Source organism: Arachis hypogaea, chromosome 13, assembly GCF_003086295.3.
Source record: "Arachis hypogaea cultivar Tifrunner chromosome 13, arahy.Tifrunner.gnm2.J5K5, whole genome shotgun sequence".
In the NCBI taxonomy this organism is placed as follows: domain Eukaryota; kingdom Viridiplantae; phylum Streptophyta; class Magnoliopsida; order Fabales; family Fabaceae; genus Arachis; species Arachis hypogaea.
The window spans coordinates 142,683,263-142,699,077 of record NC_092048.1 but is presented as its reverse complement, the minus strand read 5'-3'; the positions used below and the strand labels follow the sequence as shown (position 1 = coordinate 142,699,077).

At 33.7% G+C, this 15,815-nt stretch overlaps 3 protein-coding genes across 5 annotated transcripts; 1 reads left to right on the top strand and 2 right to left on the bottom strand.

Moving 5' to 3' along the window:
- Positions 1-3,298: 3,298 nt before the first annotated feature.
- On the bottom strand, positions 3,299-4,957 carry LOC112792465 (uncharacterized). The gene is made up of 4 exons (XM_025835718.3): positions 4,547-4,957; positions 4,247-4,461; positions 4,089-4,155; positions 3,299-3,979 (listed from the first exon to the last, which is right to left on the bottom strand). The coding sequence occupies exons 1-4, from the start codon at positions 4,644-4,646 to the stop codon at positions 3,474-3,476; spliced, it is 888 nt and encodes a 295-aa protein (XP_025691503.1). The 5' UTR covers positions 4,647-4,957; the 3' UTR covers positions 3,299-3,473.
- Positions 4,958-7,629: 2,672 nt separating this feature from the next.
- Positions 7,630-10,991, bottom strand: LOC112792463 (histone-lysine N-methyltransferase ASHR2). Of its 3 annotated transcripts, none has more exons than XM_025835716.3 (4): positions 10,854-10,937; positions 10,546-10,601; positions 8,713-10,071; positions 7,630-7,874 (listed from the first exon to the last, which is right to left on the bottom strand). In XM_025835716.3, exon 3 carries the CDS (start codon positions 9,963-9,965, stop codon positions 8,733-8,735), a length of 1,233 nt encoding a protein of 410 aa, XP_025691501.1. In that variant the 5' UTR covers positions 9,966-10,071; positions 10,546-10,601; positions 10,854-10,937; the 3' UTR covers positions 7,630-7,874; positions 8,713-8,732. The 3 variants fall into 3 exon arrangements, with proteins under 3 accessions (XP_025691501.1, XP_025691499.1, XP_025691500.1); XM_025835714.3 differs by having other exon boundaries at positions 10,546-10,729; positions 10,854-10,915; XM_025835715.2 differs by lacking the exon at positions 10,546-10,601 and having other exon boundaries at positions 10,854-10,991.
- A 214-nt stretch (positions 10,992-11,205) lies between these two features.
- Positions 11,206-13,947, top strand: LOC112792464 (eukaryotic translation initiation factor 3 subunit I). Its single transcript, XM_025835717.2, has 7 exons — positions 11,206-11,605; positions 11,721-11,848; positions 12,034-12,153; positions 12,274-12,363; positions 12,451-12,537; positions 12,654-12,733; positions 13,672-13,947. The coding sequence occupies exons 1-7, from the start codon at positions 11,206-11,208 to the stop codon at positions 13,745-13,747; spliced, it is 981 nt and encodes a 326-aa protein (XP_025691502.1). The 3' UTR covers positions 13,748-13,947.
- Positions 13,948-15,815: the final 1,868 nt, after the last annotated feature.

Below are 15,815 nucleotides of genomic sequence, written 5' to 3'. Positions count from 1 at the left end.
ATTATTGCTAATTAAGAAATTCATAGGTTTTATTGTATCTTGGGAGAGTATTGTCATCAACCTTATAGCAACTAAGTGTGAAGACAAATATCTCTCTAAAAAAAGCGATCTAATCATGCCTTGAAATCAAAACACAATTAAAATTTTGTCATCTTCTTAATCATAATTACCCAACATATATATATATATATATATATATATATATATATATATATATATGATGTTAAGATTAATTGTGATGCTAGCTATTCTAACAATGGTGCTCGAGTTGGTTTTGCTTGTGTTAGTAGAGATTGGAAGAGAAGGTGGCAACGAGGCTGTTTGGGAACAATTGAGAGTCGTAGCATTTTGCAAGGAGAGTTGTTTGCTATTTGGAGAGGCTTTCTTTTAGCATGGAACTCAGGATAAAGAGACATTATATATGAGACAGACTGTGTAGAGGCTTTTACTATGCTCAATAATTTACAGGATTGCTCTGGGTTTATTGATCCTTTGGTGTTAAAAATTCGAGATATCATGTCTTAGAAATGGCGTACTGATCTTCAGTTGATCTTGAGAGATACAAATACAGTAGCAGACATCATGACAAAGACTGTAATGAGGACCCTTTCTCCCCAAGTGGAGCTTCCGTTGCCTTGGAAGGAGTTTGAGAGTAGTATTCAACGCGACTGTCTTTCTTAAGCAGTTTCTTGTTTATTTTTTCTTTCTTATTTTTTATTTTCTTGTAAGTCACCAAAAATATGATGATGATGATGATGATGATAAGTAGGTCGGCCACCACACTAATTAGGGATGAAAATAGATCGGATAATATCCGCAAATCTATCTATTTATTCGCATTTGATCTATAAATTATAAATATTATCCGATCCACAGAATTATCGAATCAGAATTTGATTCACACTCTAATAAAATTGGATTACAGATATCAGATATGTATCCGCAAATTCGTAGTGTATATATATATAATTAAATAGTATATATAGTTAAGTAGTTTAGTCTTTCTCTTTTAGAAATTTAAAAAAGTTATTTTTCTTCCAACGTAGTATCTCACATACTCCACTCCCTAAAAAATTAATATATAGTATAATAAATTAATAATACATAATTATTTAATAGCATATTTTATTTATAAAAATCATTTGTTAAAATAATTTCTAACAAAATATCTATTTAATTTTAAGTGATGAAAATTTTTTTCTGATTCTATATTTATATTTTGTATAATTATTTTTTTGTTTTTTATGTTCTAAATTTATTAGAAATAAATTTTATAAAATATTTTTTATTTTGTGAATATATCCGATATCCAATCAACAAATGTGTGGATTGGATTAAATTCGAATATAAAAGAATTGCAAATATTGTATATGATCTTATTTATTGAGTTAAATTTGAATTGAATGAAGATTTTGATTATATTCGATAGGATCCAGTTCGTGTGCAACCCTAGCACCAATCTTACATGTCCTTAATTAGCGTTTAAAGTTGATCATCATCAACTTATAATAAACTAAACATGCTTAAGAAGTATAGATAGTGTTATAAATAATCGCAGCACTGAATAATAATAGTAATGCATGTAACGGTAGATGACAAATATAATGCTCCAAATTGAAAGAAAATATTTAAAATAGTTGAAAACTGAAAAGTAATAAGAGTGGACTTATTTCTAAATAATGAGACAAGAAAAAAGGTGGTGTATGAGACAAAACCATATGCATGCACATATAGACATCTCACATTCATCACATCAATGGTTCGAGATAATGTTAAACACTTTTGCCGTACAGCTGTAGCAGTGTTCCCTTCTCTTCTTCAAATCAAATAATATACCACTAATAATATAATGATGAATTCAATTTTTCAGCAGCACAAACATTTTACACTATATTCATGATATTGTTAAAAGAAGAGAATATCAAAGTGACCAATGCGAAGAAATTTAGTTTTGAAATTAGTAGCATTTAATTTAATTAGTTTATTAATTATATGGGTCCCGTGATGTTAGAAAGTGTCTAAAATATTATTATATTGATCTGCGTTTGACCTATGATGCATAATGTCACAACAGCTAGCGCATGAAGAATTTAGGCCGTTTTAGTGCTAATTAAGTGTTAACAACTACATACATTATATAATATTAATTAATTATATATAATTAAGTTTCTGCAGCGCACTACTGATGATGTTAGAAACTTAGAATCACTAGCTAGAGACTATTCTCCCCATTTGTCTTGTTACTTATTAGCACTTAATTATTATTATATCTAAGTTAATAATAATTTAATTAGGTAAAGAAGAAAGTAAACTTACATTACTACGTGGAGTTTGTTAGGAATAATTAGGCAGACAATAATCCAACTACTGATTGCAAAGTTATTGCTTTATTAATTCTTAATAAGAAAGCTAAGAAACCTTGGGGACATATAGGTCGCCTTTAATTGATTAAATTACCAAAAGTCAATTATTTAAACCTTTGAAATTGGTAATTGAGTATATATCTTTTCTCTCTTTAATCTAGTCTGATCTGTCTGTATATCACAATAACAGTAAAGAGAAAGAGAAAAGAGAGAGAATATATATTTGCTTCCACACATGCATTAAATTTGTTCCTAGATACAAAGCAATGCTTTATTATAAAATTCTTAAAATATATATTTTGTTAATATGTGACATTATTGAATATTAATGAGTGAAGCATTTAGCTAAGGATCTCGCTAGAAAAAAAATGGATTAATTGTACGATGTATATAATGGATTATTAAGTTATAAAATGAATATCCTTAAAATATCTAGAATAATTATCTAAGTACTAGAGATAATAAACATCTTCCCAAAAGTTTAAACTGACTTTGGGGTTCACCAAAGATCGAACTCTTAACCTTTCGGATCTAACGCTCTAATACCATGTCATGATACCACTTATCTCAAAAATTTCAGCTGATGAAAAAAGGTAATACTAATAATTATATCTAATACTAATAATTATATCTCTAATATTCTATAAACTTCTGGTAGTACTTTTCCTTTAGCTAATTGAAGGAGATAGAAAGAGTGGTGGGTGGTGCAGAAAGAAAGAATGCAATGCCGTGCCATAAGTATTGGTGTGTCCTTGTCCAACACATAAAGTCCTTAACACAAGAGTGCAAAAAAACCTCTAACTCTATTTCTATGTATGTGCTTTACCATGTGTTGCTGTTCTGATCTTCTTCTTTCTTTCTTTTAGCCACAGACAAACACTCAAATCAGTTAACTCATCTTCAAATAATTGTTAAATAATGTTGGGACCTCAATCTCAGAAAACAACAGCATAGGATAGCAGCTTTATATATTAACACATACAAATACAATGCAAGCTAAGCAACCACATGATATTATATTATATTATATTATATTATATATGATACAAATGGATACTACTTTAATTTACAATTGAATTATTTGAAGCTAAGGTACTAATAACTATAGTATCAGCCTTTGGTTCTGATAATGGTGATGGTGCCTCTTCTTCCAAGAGTGTGGATTCTGGTAAGGGCCACCACAGCTTTCCCTGAAAGGCCTGGGCTACCTTGAACCGCAGACACGCATGGCCGACATGCATAGTCTCCAACTGGGTGCCTCACTGGCCTTGTTGGCGCCATTAGTATCCTCTCGTTTATCTCATTCAGTGTCACATCTCCTTCTCTTCCTCCTGGCTTCACCATTGCAAATGGATACACCACTCTTCTTCTACTACTTCTTGACTTCTTCATCTCCTCCTCCTCCTCCTTCTTCTTCTTGTTTCTCATCACCACTTCTTCATCATTCTTGGTAACAAGTTCTAGTTTGGAAGATGAGGATGAATTAGGAGATTCTTCTTCAGAGCCTGATAATATGGTAGTATTAGTAGTTGTTGTTGTTGTTGTCTCTTCTTCTACAAGAATCTTTGCTTCCTCTCTCATTATTCTGCTCCAAAATGTGCTTATTATGTCCTCATCTAATTAACAATCAGAAAAAAAGTATATAATTATATCAGTATTATTAGTGCTCTTTTATTTGTGTTCTTTGCAATAATATAATAAACATTGTAGCTTAGCATGCAGTACCTGAAAGTTCAAAAATGCTTTCTATATTCTGGTTCATGCAGTATGTGGGGTTCAAGTTCCACAAGCTCTGAGGAACAAGAAGAATAATAATATATAAGAAGACATCATATAATTATTGAAACTGATGATAATTAAGATGAAAATAAAATATAATATACCTTTTCAAGATCACTACTACTAGTGTTGGAATATTGTTGATCATGATGATTGTCAGCATTTGGCAGGAAGCGCCTACGTTTGGAACGATCCCCGAATTCAAGCAAAGCATCTTGAAGATACCCTGTTGAGAAATGATGATCAGCAGAAGAATCCTGAGTAGCAGTTGAGAATGATGGTTCACTACTACTCCCATATTCATACATTGCTGGCATCACTGCATGTTCAACAATAATCATTGCAATTACACACCAAGGAATATAAATAATAATAATAATAAAGAAAGAAAGAAAGAGAAGTACTTAAAGAGAATTTGTCCGCGTTGATAACTCCAAGGTTAAGGTTGTGATAATCCAAACTACTACTATCAAGGAGAAGGGAAGAATAATGAAGATCATTCATGGTTTTGTAGTGTGTGTGAGTGTATGTAGTCACAACAAAATGATGGGAAATAATGGGTGTATTTATGTACAAGTTTGTGGAAGAAAATGTGGGAAAAAAGGGTTATGTTATGGGGGAGAATTGAAGAGAAACACTATGCAAGTATGTGTATGTGTGAGTCAGTCAACGCAGGCTAACAAGGAAAAAGTGGATATATGTTTCTTGGGATTCTCAAAATGTGTCCACTTTAGGATTTTGGTTTGAAATAATTTCATTTTTATTTTATGTGTGGGGGACTAAATAATTGCAAAGGTTATCATATTGTGTGTTGCATTGCTTGCTTCTCTGCTCTTAAATTAAAAGACATGCCCCCAAACCCATAGGGACATAATTCAAATTTCAGCTTTTTCTTTTTGTGTTTTTCTTCCTGGACCCTCTGCCTCTCACCTATGGTTACCAGCCGTTCCTCTTTTTTCAACTTTTTTCTTTTCTTCCTTTATTTTTCTTTTTCTTTTAAAACATTTAAATATGATAAAAATTTAAATAAAGTTAACTCTATGTCTATGTGAAGATGACATTTAAGAGCGGTTAAATAATAATTTAATCAAACTTATTAAATTATTTAAAAAAATTTAACTATTAACTTCAGATAAAATTAACTGTAACTGAGTTTCTATAGAATTAAATATACTAAATCTAATTATAGTATCTGGATCATTAAATAATACACAAAATATTTTTACGCGAACATCATATATAATTTGACATAATTGAATTGAATTATGAATATCTTAAAATATACAAATCATATACTTTGACTATAAAAGATTGTGAGTTGGAATTTGAATGTCTAGCATTCTTTTATTTTTCATTTTTTGCCCTTTTCTTACACAATCTTTCGTCTATTGTGGGGGTCGTATCAGTCATATCTTCTGCCACCACTTGGAAAATAGCCTTGGTGGGTGATACATATAACAAAATGGGGACCCACCAGGATGGCATGCTGGAGAGGGGCCCATGTATAAAAAAAAAGGGAGTAGAAGAAGAAGAAGGAAGAAATCATGGGTTTGGTGTTGTGGACCAACTTTTTGATCCTAGGGTTTGAATGGCCTCAATTATATGTCGAATTTTGGTTGTCATAGACATTGTAGTTTGTGTGGATATTGATTGTTCTACACAAAATATCAAACGGCAACCAAAGTCTCTATCTCTGTGTGTCAAATTTGATTGAATTCCGGTCACAATTTTCTGATAATATATTGGTAAAAACTCAAGTGCAGTTGAATTTACGTGAAGTTAATAATTGAAAATTATGAAATAATTTGATTAATTTGACTAAATTTATATCTAATAGTTCTCAACTATCAACTCCACGTAAAATCAACTGTAACTGAATTTTCACCTAATATATTACCTAACGTATCATCAATTATATTTGTTTCTACACCTTCATCTATGCGTATAAATAAGCAAGCTACAGCAAACCACTTTAAGAGTAGTCTAAAAATGAGATATTTTGACAATATATATAAGATTTTATATTTAATATTTAGTATTGTCAATGTGCCAAAAGCAAGCTACAATATTTTTCAAAAAAAAAAGGAAAAAATAAAGAAAAAAAAAGGAAATCATCTTAGTCCATGAACATTAGAATTAGAAGTTAGAAATTTAAGTACAGTTAATTTCATATAAAGTTAATAGTTAAGACTTAAAGAGTTATTATATAATAATTTAGTTAAATTTATTAAATTATTTAACGATTTTCATTTATCAATTTTCTATGTATAAAGTTAATTGTACTTGAATTTTTAATGTCCGAGACGGTGCGAAGGATAAAAGAAATTTGAATCCATTTGCACAAAAAAGTTCATTTTCCATTTAAATTCCCAGCAACAAATTTTCTGAGTACTATAACAACTTGAGTATCAGATGAATTGGGGGAAACAATTATGATGCCAACAAAATTAAATTTAATACTTAGGCTGAGGCATGAATGGGAATTGGAGATTTAGATGATACTAGAATCCAAGGAGTTGAATCAAAACTTAAGGATTGCACGGACTATTTAATTGCTTACCATTCAAAGGGGTTAAAAAGGGGGGACAAAACAATGATTTCTATTTTTTTCTTTCGGGTGTCGACAAAACAATGATTTCTTTCTACCAATTTGTTTCCCTTTTTTTTTTTTAAAATAGACTAGTCTCTTCGTATGTAACCAAGAAACGGAAAAAACCAAGACTAACTAGCATATAACTAATTTGGATTGGTCAAGTGATCAGTTAACTCGTCTATTTAAACAAGTGTCGGAAATTCAAATTCCGCTTTGTGCATCCATCAACCTATTGACCTAACGACAAACCCGCGACAGATTAATTTTTTAGTCTGTCGAGTTAAAAAATACCGTGGTTAACAAAAAAAAATAGCATATACTGAACCCTCAAAAGATAAATTGGATTCTATCTAGAGCTTTGACGAGAACGCCATGAAATCAGCTTTTGAAAACCTTATTTTTAAAAATTCACATTCAAACAACAAATGCATAAACCTTATATATAATTTATAGATAATTTTCTTATTTTCTAAGGAAATCGTGGCCTATTACGGATAGAGATAGCAGGTTAAGTGACCTAACTGAGATGTGATTTCAAAATTAAATAATTTATATTTGATTAATGTCTCCAACTAATATTATATTTAATCTTACATGCTTTATGTATTATTGGACAAAAATTAGTCAAATTTTCGTCAATAAGATTCAGATACAAGAAATTCAATTAGTACCAAAAAATGAAAAAAAAAATCTCATATGCTTTACATTAACATAGAACGGCTATATTGAAATTAATTCAAGCCAACAATCAATATGCATGTGAGACCACAGGAGTTGGTGGATTTCCTTGTTGGTAGGCATTAATGAGAATAATGTGATTCCCTACTTTTAGATTAAAAAAAAAAGAGGTGATTTCTCTTGCATGAATTATATTTTGGGTTTGATCTGGCTTCATTTTTCCCATGGAAACGACTTTAAATATCAAAAAAGCATATTTAAAAAAGAGAGGTGCTAGTAGTATGTTTCTGGCAAATTTAAAGCAGATTTAAAATAAAGCAACAAGCAATCTTAAAAACAGCCCAAAGAACTGTCATTGGTTCCTGAGTTGTGAGCATTAATCTCCGTTTATAGAGTGTAACTTGAGCAAAAATCTAGCATAGGTAGATTGTAGAAGTCCCTCAATCCACATGCAACAATGCCTACAATGACGTAATCTAGTGAATAATCCCATACTCAAATAAGACAATGTCGAATGTATAATTGGATGGAAGAAACTAATGGAATATATCAAATTCAAATAGGAATGTTGAATGTGAGAAGATTAATAATAGTAATAAAGAATTAATAGAATGCTTCAACTGGGCAACAAGCAATATTTTTCAAATTTCCAAGTATAATGACACAAGAAAAGGGTTGGTAGGCGTGATGAATAAGTTACCTTCCAAAAGGGGGTTTGATGAAAAGTAGACATTTTATTTCAAAAATAAAAAAGGGAAAGGAAATGAAAACTTTCAATTTGAACTGAATACTGACTAGTGACTAAACTCTCACTAAGGCAACTCTTAAACAAAAGGGTTTCAAATTTTTCACAAGTCTTGAAATCCAATTCTAGATTTGTTAACGGTTATTAAGCCTGACATTCTCATATATAAGTTACAACATCTTTCACTAGAGACACAACTTGAGTGAGACTAAAGAGTTATAAATTGGCAGTAATTTATTAAGACATGCTTTATCAAACCAGAAAGAATTGTATATCAGTCTAAATTGTTGATAGCAAAAAAATTGTGGAGGAAAAAGGATTCAGTCTCAATACTCGTTTTGCCAGAAAGAACAGGCTGAGTCTCGGTTTCATATATGAAGACTGAGATAACCAATGCGACAAAAGGTCCATAGAGAAGGTTTTTAGGACTCGAAGAACTTATAAGCAAGATAATACATACTTGGAAAATGCGAGGCACTGAGATCAATGAACACATCACAAAAGGGGAATTTAAAATAAATAAATAAATAAATTATGGAATGTAGGATACTTACAACAGTAGGAACCTGGTGACTCAGTCCTCCATGGGAGCTTCATCTTGCTCATCATCACTTTTCAATTTGCCACAGACATTACATTCCATGACATTAGATGTACTATCAACTTGTGGGGGTAGAGGAGCCAAAGTTCCCCCGCAATTTGGTCTATCACACATGTACCTTAAAAAGAAATATGCATGTGGGAAATCATTATTATTGTCTGTATCTGACGCTGCCATGTTTTCATATTGGTCCTCCTCATCCATAACCTCTTCTCCATCCTCTGCATTATCTTCTTCGATAGTGTCATCATTATCTGACCAATTTGATTCGACATTACACCGATCACAATTACAGGTGAAGCCATAGTCTTCCATCAATCTCTTCTGCCTGCTAGCATAGTTTTCATTGACAGGGAAATAGCTCAAACAGATCTCCCTGCCTTGAGGAACATCATGAATCATCCTAACAATAATGTCAGTATTATTACTGCCATCTGGTGGATTACTATCCACATAATCAAATCTGCAGGCATTGGGAAGGCAATCGTGGTTAAAAAAGGAGGCATAGGGGTATATACCATAAGCTCTAACAGACCTCTGGCCATCATCAACAGAAACAGGCTGCATTAAGCCAAAGGCATTGTACTTGTCCTTGGCCAGAAGCGCAGAGGTGAGTTCCAAAGAAAATACATTCTGAAGACCAATGGGAGCAATTGAGCAGAGGGATGAAATAAGAGGGTGTAGGAATTGAGCTGCAGAAATTGTAGCGTCATCAGGAGAACCATGAAGAGAAAGCAAGATTTGAAAGTCTGAGGGGGAGATATTGGCAAGATTGTACGAAGCAATGAGAAATTGAGCCTGGACTTGAAGCTCAAGGGGATGTCCAATAAGAGGAGAGTTGGCTTGGAAGTGAGACAATGCTTGACATACCCAAGAAGAATGAGATGAATTCAATGCCTTTGAGAGACAATTAGAGCTGCAAAAACGATAATGTCTACATGAAGGGCACAAAACTGCAGAAGATGAAGAATCGCCCTGTAAAGAGGATGGTAAGGTTCTAAAGCAGTGATCACAGAAGGAGGAGGCTAGGGTAGAGGAGGACGAAGATAAAGACTGCGGGATCAATGGCAAAGCAGAATAGAGCAGGATAGGAGAATCTCTAAGGACAATTTGGCCGGCTTTAAGAGGTTGTGATGCAACCATTCCCCTCCCTCTTCCTTGTATCTCCTCCACCTTCAGAAGGGAACTTGGAGCAGCCACAGACATTTGCAAGTAATTTTGATTTCTGATTTCCAAATTAGATTAGGTAAGCTACGGGAGGCTACACCGTTTTTATTCCACGTTCTTTGTATGTTCCGAGAAGTCAAAGTATCTGCAAGGCGAGAAACAAAGGTAGCAAGGATTTCATCGTGAGTTATCATACATATGAAATCACTATGCCAGTTCATATTTAGACGAGTAAATACCCCCCCCCCTCTCTCCTCTTCCTCTTGTTTTCCTTTCCCAAATGAAGTGCAAAGAAGTCCACACAACACAATTTGAACCAGGAAACTAAAATTCCAGAAATCATAACTGAATCAGTTAAATGTTTTAATTTACTCAAATATTCTTCTATTGATCATACCCTTGCAAGTAAAATAAATAAATAAAATTAACTGGTTTAGGATTCAGGTATACTGTTGTTCAAGAGTAACGTAAACATCATAAGAATCTAGTAGTTCATTTTTAACTGAGAGTGACCCAGAAAGAAACTAATGTTGAGCTTAGAGCTTAGCACAATCATATCCAGAGAACATGTAAAAGACAAAGCAAGTCTTCTTTTTTCATTCTTTTAAAAAAATTTTACCCTGAAGGTCCAGTTCAGCTCAGGAGATGATAGCATCCATAGACGAGGTTACTTTTCTGCCACAAAGAGAACAGAATGATTTCCTACACGAGTCACTTTGTATATACCCTAAGCTCAAGCATATAAAGTGATTTCTCCATCAACATAATTAAGACTATGTCCTTCTTTCTTCCTAAGCATGGCACTGGTAATATTGCGAAAAAGAAAGTGGAGGTGAGTGTGAAAATGTGAATACGTGCTTAACTGCTTACATTTCTGTCACCCAAATCATCAAACACTTGGCATGCGAGATTAAACATTGGACTCACCTTGCACAACAAGAACAAGTTGCAGTTGCCAACTCCCTTCCCTGCAATCGCGCATTTCCCGGCAGGGTTTTGCTACATTCCTTCATTACTACTGCTATAAAGGCCCAGTAAATATATGGGCCAGACGCTTTCCATTTGGGCCCATAAACCCTAGTAACAACAACATTTGGGCCTAAACAAAATGATAAGCCCAAGATCCGATAGCAGGAAACAAACATAACCACCACCGCCATCAGTGCCAGTGGCAAAAGGAAAAAGCAACCAGAAGCATAAGCAGAACCCTAAGTCCTAACCCTAACAGAGGAAGAGGTCGCCAGAAGCGAAAAACAGTTACAGAAGCTCACAACACAAGATGAGGCCGATTTTGATGAAGGGCCACGAGAGGCCATTGACTTTCCTAAAATATAATAGGGACGGCGACCTCCTCTTCTCTTGCGCCAAGGACCACAATCCCACCGTCTGGTTCGCCGATAACGGAGAGAGATTGGGAACCTACCGTGGCCACAACGGCGCCGTCTGGTGCTGCGACGTTTCACGTGACTCCACGCGTCTTATTACAGGCAGCGCTGACCAGACCGCCAAGCTCTGGAATGTTCAGACCGGCCAGCAGCTCTTTACATTCAACTTCGATTCCCCGGCCAGGTCCGTTGACTTCTCCGTCGGTGACAAGCTCGCCGTCATCACCACCGACCCCTTCATGGAGCTCACATCCGCTCTTCATGTCAAGCGCATTGCCAGGGACATCTCCGATCGTGAGTTTCTGTGCTCTTTGTTTTGCCTAATTAGGGGTTTTGGAAGGTTTGGTCTAATTAGTTTTGGTGATGTCTTGTGATCTGATTTTTTTTTTCTTTTAATTTTTGTTTCCAGAGACTGCGGAGTCTTTGCTTGTTCTTAAGGGGCCTCAGGGAAGGATCAACAGAGCTCTATGGGGACCGTTGAATAAGACCATTATTAGCGGCGGAGAAGATGCCATTATTCGCATTTGGGATTCTGAGGTAAAGTAAATTAGCCAACTGATTATGGTGCTTCTTGTGATTGGTTTATGCATGGATCTTTAATTTGTTGTTATGGATTTTGTTGTATTGTGCTTGATTTAGAGTACTTTAGGGTTTTGTCTAGAAGAGGAGAAATTGGTTATTGATTATGTTTTTGAACCCAAATTGTTTTCTGAACTTTTTAGACTGGAAAACTGCTCAAAGAGTCGGATAAGGAATCCGGACATAAGAAGACGATAACATCACTTGTCAGATCTGTTGATGGTTCACATTTTCTCACTGGCTCCCTCGACAAGTCTGCCAAGGTATTCAACATTTTAAATCTTTGTTCTTATTTTCTATCCTCGTTAATACTGATTGCTGTTTTTTAATCTGCACTAGATATTATTTTTTTATCACCTAACATCATTTACCCGTGTGTTTAGCTCTGGGATACAAGAACGTTGACACTTATCAAAACTTATGTGACTGAACGCCCAGTGAATGCAGTTGCAATGTCACCTCTTCTTGATCATGTATGTATTCTATCTCCCATTCCAATTGATTTTGCTTGGGAGCTACTTATATGGTCTTCTAAATATTTTGTCCTCTGTATCTTAAAGGTGGTAATTGGAGGTGGTCAGGATGCATCAGCTGTTACAACTACTGATCATAGAGCTGGGAAATTTGAAGCCAAATTCTTTGATAAGGTATATTTAGTTCTCTCTCTTATTGTCTGTTTCAGTTCCATAATGACCTGAGCTGCATGATTATCCAATTATCCTGCTTATTATTTGTATGATGTATTCCTTTTCTGTTTACCTAGATTCTTCAAGAAGAAATTGGTGGTGTTAAAGGGCATTTTGGACCAATTAATGCATTAGCCTTTAACCCTGATGGGAAAAGGTATGACCGCTGTTCTTCCTTCCCCTCCCCTTCCCGTTTCAAATTTTCATGTTGCAACATGGATTCATGGAATGCTAGTATTCTTTCGTTATTGGAACTTTACCACAACTTAGTTATGCTAGTTAGCACTTCCAATGTTGAAAACTATGGCCATGATTATATTACCCTTACCATTTTAATGGTTAATTGTTGAAAATGATTCGTGATATATAGAATGTAATATGATTACTTAATACATGTACCCAACCGTGGGAATTGGTTTAGATATCTATAGTGCGTATATGCGAAATATCATCATTCGTATAATGGTGATAGTGTTGAAGCCTAGCATTACGCTATTTAAATATTGTTGGCATTTCTAATCTTATTCTAATGCCATATATATATGATGACTTGATAAATGATATATAATATGTAAGCCTCAACATTTGGTAGCATATATTAAAATTTACTGTTGGCTTGGATTATATACCTCTATTGCATTGTAATAGGTTAGTTTGTAAGTGCAACATTCTTAGATATTATGACCGTTTTATCCAAGTGAAGTTCCTTCAAATGCATGTAGCAATTGTTCAGGTGAACAACTCAAACTTGATTTCATATAATATGTAGCATTGGATTTGTAAGAATGGATGTAGGTAGTCTGTTGCTTTTTTTTTTTTTTAAAATATTCATATATTTCAAGTTACTCCCTCAAAATAAGTGTATTTTTGAAAAATTAACGTATTTAGACAATTATATATGAATTTTTCAATGCACCTACAAAGTAACTTGTTTTGATAATGGGGGAGTAGTTAATATTTTTGTTTCATCAGTGTTTAGTAAATTGTTTTAACTTGCTATCCTTCATGTATAGTGTGATACATGGTTCCGGATTACTTTTGAATTGTTTCTTTCATTTATTTTAATGGGCATCTGATATATCGTGTGTTTTGTAGTTTTTCAAGCGGAGGTGAAGACGGTTATGTTCGGTTGCATCACTTTGACCCAGATTATTTCAATATCAAAATATAGGCTTCACAAGAGTAATTTTTTATATTGGCTGCGGATAGTAGAATTTAGCCTTCAATTGCTTTCATAGCAATTAAAATGGCAATGTGGTTTCGAAAGCCCATCCATTGTAATGAAGATATACTTTAAATTTTGATCCATGTTTTGATTATTACACTAAAATTAAGAGTTATGAAAAATCTTGTGCAAGTTTTTCAGTGTCATCATATGCTTGGCGTAAGTGATTTTGATCAAAGTTCTTGTTTCGGTTAATCACCAAATTATTAGATGTCCCTATGTGGAATTCAGCCAAAATCCGGTTTTAGTATTATTATTTTTTAAAATAGTGTTTCGACGAGCCTTTTATTATTTAATGCCCTTATAACACAGTTCAAGTCTCAGAATGATATACTTAATCTAGTAACCCAGCCATCAATGCATACACTGCCTTTGAACCAAATATAATAAAGTTAAGCACACAAGGATCCTAGTAATATGAGACTTGAAATATGAGTATAATGGTATTGTAACTTTATTTCATAAAGACGAGGACATTCTTGGGGATATGTCGAAAGTTCAATACCGCAAGTGGGGACCTTGTATACTATCAAGCCAGTGTAAAGAAAGAAAAGAAAGAATGAATGGAGGTTACTCTGCATTTCAGTGTGTATCGAAATATAGACTGCAGTGAGACGAATGTAACATAAATTTATGAATTAAACGTATTGATGATAAACTAAAAGCAATCCAGGAAAATGTTTAGGGAACTGGCTATGGGATGACTACTTGAAACCTAAGTTAGATTCAACCTGATAACAACAAATTGTTGTCAAATTTTCGAGTTAACTCGTAAATTCATACGAGTTTAGATATGGAATCGAGTTGACTCGGGCATAGACTCTATCTTGAGAAGGCTAGACTCGGTCAAACTCAGACAAATTCGTGAGTCTAAGACCGAGTTAGTGAGTGTGTTTTCTTCATTTTTGCTAAAAAAAACGTCATTTTGAAAAAAAACACTTTTTTTTATTAGAGTTACAATAATATTCCCAAATAATGAAAGAAAACTCACTCACAACTCACTCATCTGCCGCAGTTGCCGTTCCCCATCGAGCTGCCGTTGTTTGCCTGCGTCTGCTACCTCTGTTCTGATTTGCGTCATTATCTTTGTGAATTTTACCTATGTTGCCCTCTGCTTTGTATTTCTTCACATCTCCACTATCTGCAACTCTATCGTGCTACCACCATTCACGAGTTCGACTTCTTCTCCTACAGTCCTATCTCTACTCTGGTTTGCACCGTCGTGAAATCCATGACTATTTGTCCGTCGTTTTGTACTGCTGCTGCACCCTCACCACTGCTGTTTGCAGCAATTGTCTTCAATCTGCTGTTGCTGGGACTTTGACCCTTCTTTTCTTTTGTATCCTCTATTTTTTGTATGTCTTTTGTCGTTTCTTTCCGCCTTTGCTTCTTGATTTAGTTTTTTTTTTTTTACTTTTTAAATTTTATTGCTTCTAATTTTAGCCTATTGCTTATGGTTTATGTTAGATGGCCAAATGGTTCATCCCTTCATGTCTGATTAGTAATTAATTATTTTGATTAGAGTTAATTTAATTATTTGATATTGTTCAATGTTCAATTAAAAATTTAGTATTACAGATTTAGAATTTTTAATTTTGTGTGTTCTATATTGTATTTGTATAGGAATAATTATAGAGGATTTGAATGTGTATTTTAAAGTATTTGTTATAATGTATGCTATTATTTTAATTTAGGTTTAATTATTCTGTTGGTTCCTATAGTTTTACGAAATTTTTAATTAGGTCCTTATATTTTTTTTCCTTTTAATTGGATCCCTGCACCAATTTTTTTTTCAATTGAGTTCCTATACTTTTTTTCCTTTTATTTGAGTCCTTGCACCAATTTTTTTTTAGTTAGGTCCCTATACAATTAAGCCAATTACTACTAAGAGGGACCTAATTGAAAAAAAAATTGATGCAGGGACCCAATTAAAAAGAAAAAAAGTATAGGAACCTAATTGAAAATTTCGCGAAACTATAGGGACCAATAGAGTAATTAAACCTTTAATTTATTA